Source organism: Bombyx mori, chromosome 13, assembly GCF_030269925.1.
Source record: "Bombyx mori chromosome 13, ASM3026992v2".
Classification (NCBI taxonomy): domain Eukaryota; kingdom Metazoa; phylum Arthropoda; class Insecta; order Lepidoptera; family Bombycidae; genus Bombyx; species Bombyx mori.
The window spans coordinates 17,225,048-17,245,042 of NC_085119.1; the positions used below are offsets into that span (position 1 = coordinate 17,225,048).

Sequence of the window (19,995 nt, forward strand, 5' to 3'; positions counted from 1 at the left end):
AAACTCGACTATAATTAATTGAAATTATAAGTTTGAACATTATTATGGTTCTAGTTACAGATTTCACCAAAACCACACCATAGACAAATAATATTAAGGATAAACAATATTAACCTATTCTCAATTTGACCACAGACTTCAAGCAATAACAAAAGTTTGACAATAAACGAAGAGTATATAATTATATGCGTGTGTGTCAAATACATGGTAGTGTGTGTAATGTTTTTTTTTATTTATTGATTTAATGTATTTTTAATGCATATATAAAAAAAAAAATAGTTTTCTGCACTCCTTCTCTATATTCTCTATGTGTGAAATTCTAAGTGTGTGAAATTCTCCGTCCGCGCAATTTTCAAAAAAAAAAGGGATATAAAGTTTTTGCTTCACGTATTAATATATAGATTTGTAATGGCATGAGGCTACTTCATATTTTCCGCTCGCTAATCCGGCAGCTTAATCCGAAAATTTTGTCAAAGTAAAGTGACAATTCACAACAGATACAATCAAGTCAAATAACATTCACAAATCATCATTAATCATAGCATCATGTCGTCCGCGCAAACTTTACACGCCGCGCAATAATAGCAAAGATTGTAATCTGAATAAACAGTAATAATTCCGAAAACTCATACAAGTTTGCCTCCTCGAACGACAGTTTCATCTAGACAAGTCAGTTAAGACAGCATAAACGCACAATTTACTCCCCTTCTTGGTCACAGTGTAAAAATTACCCGCAGTCTTCCAATCACTGATGCCCACCTTAAGACATTAAATCGAATTTTAATTTATATAGTAGTACGCCTGTTCCTTTGTATGCTTGAAAGCTTGGCGATAGAAATCGTGTAGTAGACCAATAACATACCAAGCAACGTATAAATAAGTAGTAATTAGGTCGGGAAGAGGAGGAAGAAGGTATTTGAGCAAGAACTGATAATAGTTAATCTATCTAGCCGATCTTTAACCTCTAATTAATGGTAGGTGAAACCTCTATTTACCTTAAATCCTTTAACCTCCTTAGGTCAGGATTAATTAGACTAAACTCTTATGCGGAGCGTGAGATGCTTCAAATCGGTTTATTATTTTACTGAATTCCTAAGAATAGGCGAGAATCATATACGTAAAACATTTTTGACAGAACTTAATTCGACAAAAATTAGAGTATCACTTTCCTCAATACAAACTTGTTTATATGTATAATGAAAAAAGCAGAAAATTATAATTTTTATTTTTATTACTTAGGTGGGTGGGCGAGCTCACAGCCCACCTGTAAGTTGTTACCGGAGCCCCTAGACATGTTCAACGTAAATGCCGCCACCCACCTTGAGATACGAGTTTTAAGATCTCAGTATAGTTACAACGGCTACCTAACTCTTCAAACCGAAACGCATAGAAACGAAATAGGCAGGGTGGTGGTACCTATCCGTCCGGATTCACAAGACGTCCTACCACTAGTAATTACGTAAATTATAATTTTGCTGGTTTGATTTGTATTACACGATGTTATTCCTTCACCGTGGCAGTCAATCGTGAACATTTGTTAAGTACGTATTTCATTAGAAAAATGCTTACCCCCCTGCGGGATTCGAACCCCGTTGCATCGCAAGATACGAATGCACCGTTTTATACTTCTTATACTTTAGGCCACGACGAGTTACTGAGAAACTCTTACTCTGTGTCCCAAAAAGACCCTTCGCATTATTTTCTGATATAACCAATCTCGTAGACGTTTGTTTTAAAAGTTTCTTCAGTCTATAGCTTGAAGATAATGGAGAATCTTAGTTCATTGTCACATTTTCGTAGCTCTAATCATAATGTTGGATGAACGCAAATTTCTTGTTCGTGACGTTGATATTTACTTCTGTGAATTTTTTATTTTATTTTTTATGATTGATAGTTTACTGGTGGCTCGAAGGCCTTTCCAGTTTCACCAGGACAGGTGGGCGGGGAAAGGCTCAGCCAAGAGGGGCGGGATTTGCTAACAACTGCCCGAGCGCCTCCGAAGGAGACCTAACAACTCAAGAGCAATTGCTTCGCGAATGAATCTACTACCGGATCGGAATCGCGACCCGCTGAGAAGATCCGGCGTGAAACTCAGCGAGCTGATTCATGGGTTAGGTTGCACGGCGAACTCTTTGTCGAGTTCGACGAGTACGGTTACCGAGGTCCCTAAGCCTGCTCCTAGTGTTAGAGCTGAAGGCGTCTAATGCAAAGGTTATTGGATCTGATGGATCCGTAAGGACGTGTCTAGGGCGTCGACGGTGACTGGCTCCTGCGTGATCAGGATTCGGGGAGTAGTCAGCGGCGGCAACGATAAAGCGATTATCATGACGATGTGAATTTTACTTCGATCGTGTGACTATTCAACTACAAATCTATTTCGGTGTTCCATATAAAATCGCATAGCTTAAACAATCTAAGATTTATGTTTGTTACCCACTGAACCTTCACTGATGTGAGAACTTGTTTTTTATGAATTAACTCTTTTAATTAATACAATTCAATTAATTCTCTGTTTAAAAATGACAAACAGCTTATTGCAGAAAATCGCATCATCATATCGTATTCAAATTGATATGATTTAACCATTAGCAGTAGCAACTGTTTATTTAATATTTATGGTAAATTATTATATTTAAAGAAAAAACGGCTTTTCTTAATTTTATTATGAGCGCTTTAGTATATATAGCTCATTCACTCATTATACTCAAGCTCCAAATAGCAGATACTCCAAATACCCAAGTAACTATAATGCTACATAAAAGTTCAAGAAAAATAAACTTACAATGATTTTATTTATTTCAATCAAAATCTTTTTTTTATTAGATGGGTGGACGAGCTCACAGCCCACCTGGTGTTAAGTGGTTACTGGAGCCCATAGACATCTACAACGTAAATGCGCAACCCACCTTGAGATATGAGTTCTAAGGTCTCAGTATAGTTACAACGGTTGCCCCACCCTTCAAACCGAAACGCATTGCTGCTTCACAGCAGAAATTGGCAGTGTGGTGGTACCTACCCGTGCGGACTCATAAGAGGTCCTACCACCAACCTTTCGCATCTACCACCGCATTGAAACCGCGACCCACTGAGAAAAGCGGCGATAAAATGGGCTAATTTATCGAATTTTTTTTTCAATTGACATACTTGATACCTATTGTTATACTTGATACATTCCATTCGATTTTCTGAAACGACCGAAAAAATAAGTCAAAGTTATTCCTAAAAAAATCAAGTAATAAAGAGGTGACAGTCCATAAATCGGCTCAATACCTATTTAATAGTAAAAGCATTGAAGGGGTGCCCCGATAAAAATGCGAAATCCTCTTGCAACGAATGAAATTGCGTATTGGAGCTCAGACAGGGTGTAATCTGCCCGCCTACGGTACCCAAACGCTCCCTAGAGTTCCGTGCTTCGAGTACTCTGCACTTGCATTCACAGAGCAACTATTTAGCCCTGAAATAGAGAGGTATCCATTTGAATATCAGAAATAGATTTACTCTTACAGCTAAAAAAAATGGATTTTTTTTCTTCTTACTGTTATCTATGTGTGAATCTGATCTCTTGAACCCATAGACATCTACAACGTAAATGCTGCCACCCACCTTGAGATATAAGTTCTAAGGTCTCAAGTATAGTTACAACGGCTGCCCCATCCTTCAAACCGAAACGCATTACTGCTTCACGGCAGAAATAGACAGGGTGGTGGTACCTACCCGTGCTGACTTACAAGAGGTCCTACCACCAGTAATATATTATAACTTAAATTTAACTAGTGGTCCCTCAGTAGTCGAAATTCGACTTTAATTAATTGGAATTGTTAAGTTTGTACACTATTATGATTGTATTTTATACTTCTATAATCACAAATTTCGCCAAGGCTACACTATAATTTTTTTTTAAAATAAAGACAAACAATATTTAATCTGTTCTCATTTTGACCACAGACGTCAGAACAAAATTTTAACACTAAATAGTATGCATGCGTGTGTGCGTCAAATACATGGTATGTAGTGTGTGTAATGTTTTCTTTATTGATTTAATGTATCTTTTATGCACTATTTAAAAAAAATATTAGCATTGTGCACTTCTTCTCTATATTCTCTATAAGTGTGGAAAATTTCATACTCCTCCGTCCGCGCAATTTTCGTAAAAAGGGATACAAAGTTTTTGCTTCACGTATTAATATATAGATTATCATAGCTCATCCCAGTCTCATTGTTCGCATCTGAAACCTTAAAACATCCGTAGTCTATGAGCGGTGCATGGAATCGCGCCAGAACTAAATGAAATTGAAATTAGCTTTCTCTCCCCGGAGCCGCTCGCGGAATTTTCCAAAATAAAAACGTATTATATTTTAAAATACGATTCCGGTCGCTCGCAAATGGGAAAGCAAGGGTAAAAATCTTAAGCTAGACGTAGGAAAATTTTCCAATTTAATTTTCAAGATACCGAGATAGCGGATGTGTTTTAAACGGGACATCCCCAGGTGGAAGTGAGATATCTAACAAAACGATAGACAGACAACAAAATTCAAAAACTTAAGCTAGTAACCAATAACTTAGGCTGGGTCTCGACGTGGCGCTCAATAAATCCGAGGCTCTGTGGTTTCACGGGCCGCGGAGGGCGCCACCCGTTGACACCCACATCGTGGTTGGAGGCGTCCGGATAGGGGTCGGGGTGCAGTTGAAGTACCTCGGCCTCGTGTTGGACAGCCGGTGGGCCTTTCGTGCTCACTTTGCGGAGCTGGTCCCCCGATTGATGGGGACGGCCGGTTCTTTGAGCCGGCTGCTCCCGAATATTGGGGGACCGGATCAGGTTGTGCGCCGTCTCTACGCGGGGGTGGTGCGATCGATGGCCCTGTACGGTGCACCTGTGTGGGCTGAGCCGCGCAACCGGGCCACTATGGCTCGGTTCCTGCGCCGGCCGCAGCGCACCGTTGCCATCAGGGTCATCCGCGGATATCGCACCGTCTCCTTCGAGGCGGCGTGTGTTTTGGCGGGGACGCCGCCATGGGAGCTGGAGGCGGAGTCGCTCGCTGCCGACTATCGGTGGCGCAGCGAGCTTCGTGCTCGGGGCGTGGCGCGTGTCCCCGAGAGTGAGCTGCGGGCGCGGAAGGCCCATTCTCGGCGGTCCGTGCTCGAGTCGTGGTCGAGGCGATTGGCCAACCCCACGTGGGGGCTACGGACCGTCGAGGCGGTTTACCCGGTCTTTGATGACTGGGTGAATCGTGGCGAGGGACGTCTCACCTTTCGTCTGGTGCAGGTGCTGACCGGGCACGGATGCTTCGGGAAGTACCTGCGCCGGATAGGGGCTGAGCCGACAACGAGGTGTCACCATTGTGGACACGACCTGGACACGGCGGAGCATACGCTCGCTGTCTGCCCCGCTTGGGAGGTGCAGCGCCGTGTCCTGGTTGCAAAGATAGGACCTGACTTGTCGCTGCCTGGCGTCGTGGCGTCGATGCTTGGCAGCGATGAGTCATGGAAGGCTATGCTCGACTTCTGCGAGTGCACCATCTCGCAGAAGGAGGCGGCGGGGCGAGTGAGGGAAAGCTCTCCTCACTACGCAGAAACCCGCCGCCGCCGAGCAGGGGGTCGGGACCGGGGTCGTATCCGTGACCTGGCCCCCTAAGAGCTAGGGGTCCCACCCGTTTTGTGCGGGGAGGGACCCAGACGAGGGGTGGCGTGCTCTGCACGCTCACCCGCAATAGGAAGCCGGGTGATGGTAGACCGCGTTCCCCCGACCGCTCTGGGGGAAGGTGTAACGCGGCGCCATCAAAGCGGGCTCTCGGCCCGCTGAACGAGGGAACCGGTGGTCGTTTCGCTGGCGGCCACCGGTCCAGCGTCCGTGGGACGGTGGGATGGATGTAATGTGCTCTGCGTCAACCCTGTCCCGCCGTTTCAATAGCCCCGACTGGGCTCCGGCCCGGTCCGAGGTAGGGCGCCGGTTGTGAGCGGCAGGAGTTTTTAGTGAGGTTCAACTCCCACATACCCCACCTGCCGCGCGGGTGGGGATCCGGCGATTTTCTCCTGTGGAAAAAAAAAAAAAAAAAAAAAGTAACCAATAACTTGAAATTGAACACTGCGGAAACCTACCAGGCCTCGGTTCAGAAATTAAAATCTTTTCAGATTAAAGCCATGTAACATACCCTATGAAATTCGTGGATTATGTAACTATTTGATAGTGCAATAACTCACAACTATCTTCTAAAAGAATATTTGGGTTTGAATTTTTTTTCATTTTCAAGTTCCAATCCTTTTTTTCTTTTTTGTTTGTTGTTGTTAGATTGACACAATGTTTTTTTTTTTCTATTTTAACGCGGAGTTTGGATTGCATCTGCTAATTCGATTAAATACAGTGTTGTTTAATTTATATTATATCTGGAATGTATTGCGAATTTCACAATGGACAGACAAAAACATCGAACCAAGAGTTTGTCTTAAGTTTTGCATCGCCAATGAAAGTTCGTGCTCGCGGTCATTGAAAATGTTACAGAAGGCTTGCGGTGAACAAAAAACTAGTGCTTATGTGGTAAAAAGCATTCAAAAGGGTTCGAGATATGACGGAAGATTTTCCTTGCTCCAGAATGCCATCGGTAAATAAATAATATTATTTGAACGTTATACGGCGTTGAAGAGAGCAAATTTGACGGAAAAGGCTAGATTTGTAGAGAGGAAAATCTTGAATTTTGCACCATGATAATGCGCCTCCGCACCAGACCGAACTTTGAACGAATTTTTGACCAAGAACTCAACAAGTATCATCGGGCAACCACCTTGTTCACCAAATATGGCGTCAATCGACATGTTTCTTTTTATGGCACCCGTTTTCATTCCGTAAAAGGCACAAAGAAGAATTGGCGGCGAGAACTGAACAAAAAAAAAACTCAGTTCCAGAAAAAACCCTTAAAATATGTTTTGAAGACTGAATAATTCGTTGGTGATTCGGTGGTGATTGGTGCGTCCTTCCTGAAGAAGCATACTTTGAAGGTGATAATATACATTTGGACGAATAACTAACATTTTGTGAATGTAGTCGTCGTGGCCTAACGGATAAGACGTCCGGTGCATTCGTGTTGAAGCGATGCACCGCTGTTCGAATCCCGCAGGCGGGTACCAATTTTTCTAATGAAATACGTACTCAACAAATGTTCACGATTGACTTCCACGGTGAAGGAATAACATCGTGTAATAAAAATGAAACCCGCAAAATTATAATTTGCGTAATTACTGGTGGTAGGACCTCTTGTGAGTCCGCGCGGGTGGGTACCACTACCCTGCCTATTTTCTGCCGTGAAGCAGTAATGCGTTTCGGTTTGAAGGGTGGGGCAGCCGTTGTAACTATACTTGAGACCTTAGAACTTGTATCTCAAGGTGGGTGGCGCATTTACGTTGTGGATGTCTATGGGCTCCAGTAACCACTTAACACCAGGTGGGCTGTGAGCTCGTCCACCCATCTAAGCAATAAAAAAATAATAAAAAATAATAATAAAAATATTGGTCTTTTCCGGTACGCTCTTTTTTACAGAGTAACGTTATGATTTAATTTTATTGTTAGTCCAATTTGATTTCGTATACATTTAAATAACCCAGCCTAAGTTCTAAGCTTTGAAACGCTAAAAGAGTAAAAACACCCGCCTAGTTTCTTTAGTTCCCTTAGACAGCAGAACTTTGTTTCTGAACCAGTAGTGAAGTTTGCATTAAGTTATAAAGAGCATGAAAGTACAGAATAGATCTTGTAGAAGTTTTGTATATCCAATTTGCATTTCGATGTACTTCAAATCCTAAGATAAGACCTAAGATAAGACCTAATCAAATAAAAGAGTCTGGCGCAGATTAGTGAAGCCTGTCCATTCACAAAAACATTACTCCTTCGGTGGTCGGGCAAAAGGGGGTATGTTAGCGGTTAGGTATATTTTGATTCCTAATGATTGCTCTGCATTAGCGATATTAAAATCATAACCATTTCGAAGTGCCTATAAACCTTTTTCATTTTGGCACCTACATAACTCCTTTAGAAATAACTATAAGTAACGACACTCGCATATAACTAGTCAGGTCATAAGTATTGTCACACAGTAAAAACTTTTCTTTTAGAATGCTGGCCACAAAAAAGTTTATTGAATTCGAATTTCGAATTGTTCATGAAAATAAAAATGTATACTTTTAGAATTTTACTCATTTTTAAATATGCATAGTGGACGCTTAAAGAAGACCGTGTTGCAGTTATTGCGTTGCATCGTTGCGGTTACGCGCCAATTCAAATTTTTAACATACTGAAAAATTTTAACATAACCAAAAGATTCATTTATCTTACCATCAAACGATACAATGAAGACTCTAGTGTAGATGACAGGTCAAGAAGTGGTCGCCCTCGGTCTGTTAGGACTCCAGCAGTAATAAAAGCTGTGAAGGCGCGAATTCAAAGAAATCCCGAACATAAGCAGAAACTGTTGGCCCTTCAGATGGGGTTAAGCAGAACCATGGTGAAAAGGGTGTTAAATGAAGACTTAGGGCTTCGGGCATATCGAAGAAAAACAGGACATCGTTTGAATGCTCGTCTAATGGACCTGAGACTGAAGAGATGCCGCGCTTTGTTGAAGCGGTACGCGGGAAAAAAATATCGGGAAATTCTTTTTTCGGATGAAAAAATTTTTACCGTAGAAGAGAGCTACAACAAACAAAATGATAAGGTGTACGCCCACAGTAGTGAAGAAGCGAGCAACCGTATTCCGCGTGTCCAACGAGGTCATTTTCCATCCTCGCTCATGGTATGGTTGGGAGTTTCTTATTGGGGCTTAACAGAGGTACATTTTTGTGAGAAAGGTGTAAAAACGAATGCAGTTGTGTATCAAAATACAGTCCTGACGAACCTTGTGGAACCTGTTTCTCATACCATAACAGGCACTGGGTATTCCAACAAAATTCGGCGCCAGCTCATAGAGCGAAGAGCACACAAGACTGGCTGGCGGCGCGTGAAATCGACTTCATCCGGCACAAAGACTGGCCCTGCTCCAGTCCAGATTTGAATCCGTTAGATTACAAGATATGGCAACACTTGGAGGAAAAGGCGTGCTCAAAGCCTCATCCCAATTTGGAGTCACTCAATACATCCTTGATTAAGGCAGCCGCCGATATTGACATGGACCTCGTTCGTGCTGCGATAGACGACTGGCCGCGCAGATTGAAGGCCTGTATTCAAAATCACGGAGGTCATTTTGAATAAACTTTAGTGTCATAAGAATCTATGTTTTGTTAAGTTCATTTTGGTATATGAATGGTTACATAATGAATAAACTTGTTTCAATTATTTTACATTAAACATGTGACAGAATTTATGACCTGACTAGGTATATGTAAAGAAAAATCTTCATAGTCTAAAACTCTTTAGTTTTCTAAGAAGGATTTTTCTTATATGTCATTCAGTGAAGTTTGACATTCAGTAAAAAGAAAGTTCAGTTTGTTTAAAAATATTAATTTTACTAGCGACCCGCCCTCGCTTCGCTTCGGAAACATTAAAACACACAAGAAACCAAAAAAATAAAATAAAAAAAATTAAAAAAAGTAGCCTATGTTCATCAGGGACAATATCGGCTTCTAATGGAAAAAGAATTTTTCAAATCGGTCCAGTAGTTTCGGAGCCTATTCGAAACAAACAAACAAACAAATCTTTCCTCTTTATAATATTAGTATAGATTAGATTAAGGGCTTTAAATGTTGTTTTCTCATTATACATATAACAGAACACGCAATTACGCCTTTTATTGTTTATTTAATCTGGAGTACCCCAATATTATTATATACATATGTACATACATACGCCGTACATATGCACTTGTATAATTTGGATTGAATTCTCTGAAATTCAAGGCGTGGTCGGACCCAACAGCGATTTCATCTCCATTCCTTCAATATTAACATTTAAACCGGTCGGGTGTAACCGAAATTATTTCTCTCGCGAATAGCGTAGGTACTAGACGTCCTGCTGGTGTGTTCCCACGCACCTCATCAAGTATGCGCGCTTCTGAATTTTGAGTGGCGCGAACGCGTGGCGTAATCTTTAACAATGCCTATTTTATTGGAATTTCAACATTCGGTTGAAACGTTGCTTCAGAGAAGTTGATGTTTGTGAATTATTTGATAAGCTATTGATAGCTCACTATGGTACATTGGCTAATCATATTGACACAAAATAATAGTATAAATAGTATAGTTTTAATAATGAATAGTGGTAGTCTCGAAATCCGACTATAATTAGTTGAAATTATAAGTTCGAACATTATTATGGTTCTATTGTCAAAGACTATTATTTTATTTCCTTTAATCACAAGTTTTTGCTAAGACTACATTATAAACAATAAACAATAATAATCTATTCTCAATTTGACCACAGACTTTAGACAATAACAAAAATTTGGCAATAAACGAAGATTGTGTGTGTCAAATACATGGTAGTGTATCTCAAATATTAAGTGTATAATCTATGAGTGTGTGCCATATTTATTTTATTGAATTAATGTATTTTTAGGCATAATTTAAAAAAATATTAGCATTCTGCACTCCCTCTCTATATTCATTATCTTCTCTCTTTCTCTCTCTTCGATCGGTTCCTCACTGCTGAGGATCGTGACTCCGTCCGATTTTGTCAACCAACTGTCTTCATCGATCCCGCCCTGCAGCCCGGTGGAGTGCGTCGCTGATAGGCATTCCCAGTTCCTCCGCTATTTGGTCCGACCATCGTTTGGGACCTCTACCCCTAGGCCTTTTTCCCTCTATTTTACCGGTCACCACAAGGCGTTCCAAATTGCTGGTATCCCTACGTGCAACATGACCAAAATACCGCAATATTCTTTGTAGGCAGATTCATTATAAGTGTGGAAAATTTAATACTCCTCCGTCCACGCAATTGTCGTAAAAAGGGTACAAAGCTTTTGCTTCAATATTTTAATAATTATAGTTTCCGTGTAAAATGGTAGTCATGTGTGGATAAAACAATCTAAAAAGAAACATTATCATGATTAGGCTATCGATCTTATTATATATTTATAGCGCTCGTGCCCAAATTGATATTAGTTTTATGGTTAATTGATTGCCGCACCGCATTAATGTTTTGAAAATGAACGTATCACCTCAATACAGTGTTTTGAAAATCTTCAAACCGTTATTTAAGGTCCAAACTCTATTCGGTTCTGTGCGTGTAAAAGTGGGCGATAATGGAATAACTAAGACAACTAAACTTCAAAAGTTTTACAGTATATTCAACATATTGTTCGCAACGACCGGTCATTTTTATACGTCTTTTGTTTATTCTGTGTGCGTTCCATGTGTCGGTAACAGCGTAGCTGAAACATCCATGGCTTTAATACAAATATATGCCGGCCACTTAATGAACTCATTCATTGTGTTCTCGAACACTTTTCTCCACAACGAAAAGAATGTTCAAATGTTCAAAAGTCTTTGTTCCATCGACGAGTTAATGAAGATTGTGAGGCTAGAACACCGCGACTTGAAACTGTTCATTGCTATCATATTGCTGCTGTCATCTACGGTAATAATGAACGTATATTTTCTGATTTATATGGTGATAATCTTACCAATATCAGAAAAATGGGTTCCGTTCGCTAATATTGGGATTATGAATGAAGATTTAGAAGCTATCACCTTTGTATCAGTGCTTTATATGCTTTATGATAGAGTTAAATATATTAATCAAACAGCGTTGGACCCAGTAAATATTGCAAAACTGATAAAGGAAAGTGATGGTCAAAACGACGAGGAAACAGTATCAAGAATTTTGAAGGCTTTCAAAGAAATCTCTAAAGCTTATAAAATCGTGGAGAAAACGTTTAGAGTGTTTGTTAGTATTTCAAATTTCATTAGATTAGATTAGAGACTTAGATTATAGACAAAAAAATCTAAACAGTTCGGATCTTGGGATCTTTTCCATAGTTTCCCTAACCACTTTCTAATCTCCAACCACCGCTCGCATGAATCCTGAGATAGTCTTTATAGACATACATATTCCTATAACACTCTTATTCTGATTAACAATTGCCCATTGTCCTTGCAAGGCCGTCGCACTCCCAAATTATGTAATGAATATTGGCACCTCTTCCTTGCACAATCAGCAGGTTGCGTCGTTAGCCACATCAAATCTTAATGCTTTAACGCACAGGGTGTGAGAAAATCGAGTCTGAAAGCAGATACAAGTTGATGTTTTCTGATACTATAGTAAAAGAGTCACAGTCAAGAAACGGTATTTTGTAAATTTTTCACGATTCCGTGTGGTGTAGGTGTCCAGTGGCTATCTTAATTTGTCGATTGCAAGCTAATTAAATACATATTTAGTTTTCAGAGAAAATGAGAAAATGGTTTACATAGACTGAGCAGTAACTGATTAGTAATAATTATTTACTGGTGGTAGGACTTCTTGTGAGTCCGTACGGGTACGTTACACCACCTTGCTTATTTCTGCCGTGAAGGAGTAATGCGTTTCGGTTTGAAGGGCGGGGCAGCCGTTGTAACTATACCTGAAACCTTAGAACTTATATCACAAGGTGGGTGGCGCATTTACGTTGTAGATTTCTATGGGCTCCATTAACCACTCAACACCAGGTGAGCTGTGAGCTCGTCCAAACATTTAAGCAAAAAAATAAAAATAAAAAACCTATTAATAATATTAATCCGTTCAGGGCTTAAAAACAAATTTTCGTTCAACGTTTAAATAATCAAATCAAATCCAATGATTTTAACAGTCCCCATAAATGTGTTCTCTAGTAAGAGAACAATAAATGTGTTCCCTAGTGAGAGAACACATTTATATTTGTACACAATATTTTACACAGCCCAGTAGGGCTTGACACGACATCAAAATACTCACAGTTTAGAAAGCCTGAACTAATCCTACTCTTTGTTGCAGTTCATGTTCCTCGTGATACACATGTTTTTCTTTCAAATGCTCACAGTGGAGATATTGATTGTATTGTCAGACGTAAGTACTTGAATATTTTTTTCAGAACTGACGTATGAGACCTTAACCAAGTCGCATTTTATACACCTATGCCATTCCAACATATTTAAGGAAATAAGTGCTGGTAAAACAAATCTCTACGCTTTCATATTACCATAGATTTTGTGGAAAAGTTATCAGAAACAACCCTCAGACACAGCCCACTGAGTTTCTAACCGGATCTTCTCAGTGGGTCGCGTTTCCGATCCGGTGGTAGATTCTGCGAAGCACGGCTCTTGCTAGAGTTCGTGTTAGCAACGTCATCGAGTTTGAGCCCCGTGAGCGACGCTGATGTAGCCTCTCAAGGCTATCAGCTTAGGTAGGAAAAAAGGAAAACAAACAGAAACTTCATCAACTGATCGTTTCTCATTGTCTGCGAAGAAATCCAACCAAGAAAGAAATAGAATTGGCATACTTAGGCACGATTAAATATGAGTGTATGTGTGTGTTCTTTTTAATTCTAGAATCTGTCTTGGGGGACGTTCATGTCAAAAAATTTAATCGGAGTCAAATTCATTGCTCGAATCATGCTGATCAGTGTCTGCGTCAGTTACTTAGAAAGGGAATTACAGAAGACAAAAGGACTCTGCAATCTTGCCGTACGAAATTGTGAGAATGGTAAATCCTGTAGTAAAGTAGTTTAGAGGCTGGGTCGAAGATTGCAGCTTGCCTGGCACTACTGTGGATGGCTAGTATCCTTATCTGTGTTTTTTTTTTAATTTTTTTATTGCTTAGATGAGTGGACGAGCTCTCAGTCCACCTGGTGTTAAGTGGTTACTGGAGCCCATAGACATCTACAACGTAAATGCGCCACCCACCTTGAGATATAAGTTCCAAGGTCTCAGTATAGTTACAACGGCTGCTCCACCCTTCAAACCGAAACGCATTACTGCTTCACGGCAGAAATAGGCAGGGTGGTGTTACCTATCCGTGCGAACTCACAAGAGGTCCTACCACTAGTAATTACGCAAATTATAATTTTGCGGGTTTGATTTTTATTACATGATGTTATTCCTTCACTGTGGAAGTCAATATTGAACGTTTGTTGAGTACGTATTTCATAGAAAAATTCGTACCTGCCTGAGATTCGAACACCGGTGGATCGCTCAACACGAATGCACCGGACGTCATATCCTTTAGGCCACGACGACTTTTAAATATTGCTCTGTATATCTTTTGTACAAGATGTATAGATATCAGAAATATCTCTCTTAATTTTAATTATTTACATACCTGAACAATACATTTATATACCTGAACATACTTTCAAATGTATCACTAAATAATTTCCTTAACTATTAACTTCATGTGTTCCATTTAACTAATGCCCTTACTCCTAAACCCGGTTTCGCGGTATCCTACCATACCCATCCACTACGTTGCAAGTCCGCGTCTATTTCCTCAGGAAGCTATAAACATACCTTTGAAATCTCGGATAGCGATCGCATTCCTATTCTACATAAAGGGTATAAATTATCAGCACCTAAATTGAAAAATAAAAAAATACAGCCTTAATGTGTGCGGAAAACATATTGATTTACTAAACAAAGCATAATTACAACGTTTAAGTAAGTTTATAGGTGGAAAGGTTCGCTGTATAAGTAGTAAGTAGTACGCTAAGTAAGAATTGTGATCAGAATATTTAATGCTTTTTTTTCATTATTTTTTTTCAGATATAGTTCGTTGTCACTTGAAAAATATTTACCGTATAATAGACACAGAAATTGAACCTATGACGGTGTTTGGTTTATTTTACATCAACAATGTGCCTTTAGATCTGATCTCACTTACCGCTACTTACACCGTCGTCTTGTTGCAGTTCGCTTTTCTGTAAAAAATCCTCGAGAGAAAAACAGGTATTAAACGTTGAAAAACTTAATAACTCGATTGTGTATTTCATTGAATCAAATGTATAGTTTAAGTTTTATGACTATAATTAAAACTGTTTTTACGTTAATTACATTCATTTAATTAATTGTTAATTATTTCCGATGCTTAAAATATTTTACGCAAGGCTATTTAAATACAAAAAAAAAACAATTTAAACAGAGACGATGGTTGGTGTTTATCTAACATTTGGCATTCTCATTTACATTTTCTTAGTGTGACAATTAATTTCCTGCGATCCCTTTCTTGCCAGTCTCAACTTTATATTCAAAAACTATATAGTACATGTATATTTTAGATGCGAAATAATAAAATGTGAAATTAAATTAAACCAGGTGAGATGAGAAAATAAAGTTTATATATTTGTGCGCTTTTACAGATACGAAATGGCTAGTAAACCACTGCTATTACACGATTAAACCTGAAGAAATACTAAATTAAAAAAAATAACACAATTTACACAGCTTCACTCGTCACCTTGCGGATGGAACCACGTATCATTTTAAAGATTTTTTATTAACTAACTAGCTGCCCTGGCAGCCATCGTAGAGCCTCAATCGATAAATAAAAGACCTAAACTTTTGTATAAAATAAACTTAAAACAAACAAAAGGAATCCGTCCGACGGGGAACGCATGAAAGGAAAAACAAAATTGTTATAATATTTTTATGTATTATAATTCCGAGCACTTTCATATTTATTTACCTTTTCAACGTTCTCTGGACTTCCACAAATAGTTCAAGACCAAAATTAGCCAAATCGATCCAGCCGTTCTCGTTCGGGCTACTATGGCTCGGTTCCTGCGCCGGCCGCAGCGCACCGTTGCTATCAGGGTCATCCGTGGATATCGCACCGTCTCATTCGAGGCGGCGTGTGTGTTGGCGGGGACGCCGCCATGGGAGTTGGAGGCGGAGTCGCTCGCTGCCGACTATCGGTGGCGCAGTGAGCTTCGTGCTCTGGGCGTGGCGCGTCCCTCCAAAAGTGAGCTGCGGGCGCGGAAGGCCCATTCTCGGCGGTCCGTGCTCGAATCGTGGTCGAGGCGGTTGGCCAACCCCACGTGGGGTCTACGGACCGTCGAGGCGGTTTACCCAGTGTTTTATGACTGGGTGAATCGTGGCCGAGGACGCCTCACCTTCCGTCTGGTGCAGGTGCTGACTGGGCACGGATGCTTCGGAAAGTACCTGCACCGGATAGGAGCTGAGCCGACGACGAGGTGCCACCATTGTGGGCACGACCTGGACACGGCGGAGCATACGCTCGCTGTCTGCCCCGCATGGGAGGTGCAGCGCCGTGTCCTTGTCGCAAAGATAGGACCAGACTTGTCGCTGCCTGGCGTCGTGGCGTCGATGCTTGGCGGCGACGAGTCTTGGAAGGCTATGCTCGACTTCTGCGAGTGCACCATCTCGCAGAAGGAGGCGGCGGGGCGAGTGAGGCAAAGCTCTCCTCACTACGCAGAAACCCGCCGCCGCCGAGCAGGGGGTCGGGACCGGGGTCCCGTCCGTAACCCGGCCCCCTAAGGGCTTCGGGCTCCACCCGCTTTGTGCGGGGAGCAACCTAGGCGTGGGGCGGCGTGGTAGGTCGCGTTCCCCCGACCGCTCCGGGGGAAGGTGTAGCGCGGCGCTATCAATCGGGCTCTTGGCCCGTCGACCGAGGGAACCGGCGGTCGTGTTGCTGGCGGCCGCCGGTCCGGCGTCTGGGGGACGGCGGGATGGATGTAATGTGCACTGCGTAAACCCTGTCCCGCCGTCTCAATAGCTCCGACTGGGTTCCCACCCGGTCCGGGGTAGGGCGCCGGCTGTGAGCGGCAGGAGTTTTTAGTGAGGTTCGACTCCCACATACCCCACCTGCTGTGCGGGTGGGGATCCGGCGATTTTCTCCTGTGGAAAAAAAAAAAAAAAAAAAAAAAAAAAAAAAAAAAAAAAAAAAAAAAAAAAAAAAAAAAAAAAAGCCGTTCTCGTGTTTTAGGGAGACTAACGAACAGCAATTCATTTTTATATATATAGATTTCAAAATGTATAAATTATAAAAAAAAATAGTAATTGTATTTCGGGAAATTCGAGGTTGCTCGTTTAATAAAAGAAACCATGGAACATACTTCGTCTGTTTTATATATTTTTGCCTTATAATATTCCGACTCGTTATTTCGAAAATCATATTCTTATTGTCTAGAATAAATCGATTAATACACCTTCTAGTGGCTTCTAGTAACCTTTCCTTGCGATTGTTAAAGGAGCTTACATAAAACACAATAAAGTGAAGCAGCTAATGATCAAAGTGCAGTCCTTCCCCGCGTTACAAACGCACGAACTAGCAAAAAGCCGACCGTCGAATAAACATGCCGGCTACTGACCAGACGTGCATCAAATACACCGACTCACTTAAATTTGGATACGGTATTTGATCACCATTATCTATTAGATGTCACAGTCCAATAAGTAGTGAGAAAAATTTGTAACTCGCTCGTGATTTTTACACTATGATTGAAACTGTAATCTAAAAACATGTCGCCAATCTAAAAAACGATTAAAGGCTCTTTTATAGTTTAACCTTTGGGAGGCTTACGTACGACGAAAGGAAAGATCTTCCACCGAGCGGTGACATTGCTCGGTAGACCGACGGTCCAAATGTTGTTGTTCGGAACTTGTATTTAAGTACATATATGCAAGCTTGTCTTGAAAATGTCGTAAGCGAGATTCAGGCATCTGTCAAATATCTTGTGTTCTGTGATGGCTACCGCCACAAACCTAATGATCAGAAATAGTATTTTTTTCAATTTACAAATTCTGACCTTTTGATATTTTAGTTTTAATGGCTACATTTCCATTTCCTCAATACTTCGAAATACTTAATCTTATAAGAATAAATAAAATTATATTTGTTTACACCATATTCCTTATATTGCATAATATGATGTCATGTTTTCGAACACACATAATCTCACAGTATCTGACTCAAACATGATTCTGTAATCAGATAACTATCATCTTAAGATAACTGCATCCTATAAATTGCAGTCAGTCAAAATATCAGCTACGTTTGAAGAAGTAAAAACAGGAAATTTAAAAATGAAACTCCTACAGTTTTCTTACAAAAACAGCGATGGAATCCGAGCGGGTTTCTTAGATGGCGATAATGTTGTGGATATCAATAAAGAAGATCCAAAATTACCATCAACGTTAATTGAGCTCCTCAAAACGAATTCCATTTCCAAAGTGAAAAAAATCAGCGCCAAATCACCAGTGCCTTTATCCGGTATCACGCTGAAAGCTCCGGTCCATGGAAATGATAAAGTACTATGCGTGGGATTAAATTACAAAGATCACTGTGAAGAGCAGAAATTGACGCCTCCAGAACTTCCTTTTATATTCAACAAATTTCCTAGTACTGTGGTGGGACCAAACGACACCATCAAGTTAAAAATGGATGTAAGTAAAGCTGTGGTCTGCGAGATAGAACTGACGGTTGTAATCGGGAAGAAAGCCAGTAAAGTAGATTCATCGCATGCCTTTGATTATGTCCTCGGCTACACAATAGCCCAGGATATCGGCGCTACAGACTGGGAGAAGAACAAGAAAATCAGTCAATTGCTGTTGGGTAAAGCAATGGACACCTTCTGCCCAATTGGACCTTGGATAGTTACCAGCGATGAGATCGGAAATCCTCAGAATTTGAATGTAAAGTGCAGCATTAATGGCGTTCAGAAACAGAAGAGTAATACAAACCAATTTATCCACAAAATCCCGGATATTATTGCAAGATTATCAAATGTTATGACTCTTTTGCCAGGAGACATCATTTTGACCGGGACTCCTGGCGGTGTTGGTGTATACAGAAACCCCCCAGAGTTTCTTCAACCCGGTGACGTGATCACGAGTGAAATAGAGAACATTGGTACTTTTGAAACAAGAGTCGAAGAATTTTAATTTCAATATCGTTTAATTGAACAAGCATTTTTATGAACGGTTCTTGTATTTTAATCATAAATAAAATATAATCATAAAATGTGTACTCATTTATTTTTTCGCACGTTCATATAACTTTAAATCGTATATAATATCGATTTATTATATACGAGTACGTTACATTGTGATATTTTTGTGTGGCAGTTTTGTGAGAGTTCAGACGATCAGTTCCTGTTAAGTCTGCTACAAATATTACTCAACTTCTCACATACCACATCCAAAAATAATATTTCTAACGTCGACGGACATTTCGCGATTCCGAAATTAGTTACGTTTTGTGTATTCAGAACGCGCGGTGTTGGTTTTTTCGCTTCTGTGGCGGGCGCGTCCGTGCGTTCGTCTGCGGCGCGGAACGTTTAGCTGACGTGTGCGTGTCTACCTTATACAAGCTCCATTGGAATCGGTAAATACAAAGATCTATACCTTTAGGATTGTATTAGAAAAAGGCTTCGCTTGTTATGAGAATGAAAGGCGAACATTTTGTAAATTGGCATAAGTATTGATGGTAAGCCGCGACGGATACCTATCGACGCTTGAAAGGCAAACGTGACTAAGCGACAGTGCGTGAACTTTACAGTAGAAAAACCCGAAAAAAATTATATTTTAACGAATCTAGCTGTAGGATTGAAATGATTCTAATAGACCTAGAAATATATATTTTTTGCGCATCGAATATGGTTATTGCCTATCATTTATGTATAAAGCCGTCATTGTCGTTTAGTCACGTTTGCCTTTCAAGCGTCGCTATCACAAGTTTCACTAGCTCGTCATAGATGGTTTTGACGTAGACGTCAAAATAAAAGTTGATTATGCGCAGCGACATTACATAAGCCTTATGTAATCAGAAAATCAGTTACCGAGCTATCCGAATTTAAATTTAACCGTGGGTTTTATGTGATCCCAAGAGGGTCGATACTATATTAGTTGCCAGCTGTAATAATGATCTTTTTATTGCCATACCCCCGTTCGCAGTCTCGTTCTGCCTATCAGTGTGCTTAGCGCGAGTTTTTTAACTTTCTCGATGCCGTAAAGTGAATTCAAATTTGTTCGTAGTTGAAACAACGCCCCTAGGGGCAAACATAGGCAAACATTCCAATTCAATACAAATTTGAGTAAACTTTTACGCCATCGAGAACG

The 19,995-nt window shown here is 40.5% G+C and overlaps 2 protein-coding genes across 2 annotated transcripts; both read left to right on the plus strand.

Moving 5' to 3' along the window:
• Positions 1 to 12,925: 12,925 nt before the first annotated feature.
• Positions 12,926 to 14,894, plus strand: LOC134200018 (uncharacterized). The gene is made up of 3 exons (XM_062671925.1): positions 12,926 to 12,991; positions 13,474 to 13,627; positions 14,683 to 14,894. Exons 1-3 carry the CDS (start codon positions 12,941 to 12,943, stop codon positions 14,841 to 14,843), a joined length of 366 nt encoding a protein of 121 aa, XP_062527909.1. The 5' UTR covers positions 12,926 to 12,940; the 3' UTR covers positions 14,844 to 14,894.
• A 2,967-nt stretch (positions 14,895 to 17,861) lies between these two features.
• LOC101736048 (fumarylacetoacetate hydrolase domain-containing protein 2) lies at positions 17,862 to 18,898 on the plus strand. Its single transcript, XM_004927685.5, has one exon. The coding sequence runs from the start codon at positions 17,962 to 17,964 to the stop codon at positions 18,817 to 18,819; it is 858 nt and encodes a 285-aa protein (XP_004927742.1). The 5' UTR covers positions 17,862 to 17,961; the 3' UTR covers positions 18,820 to 18,898.
• Positions 18,899 to 19,995: the final 1,097 nt, after the last annotated feature.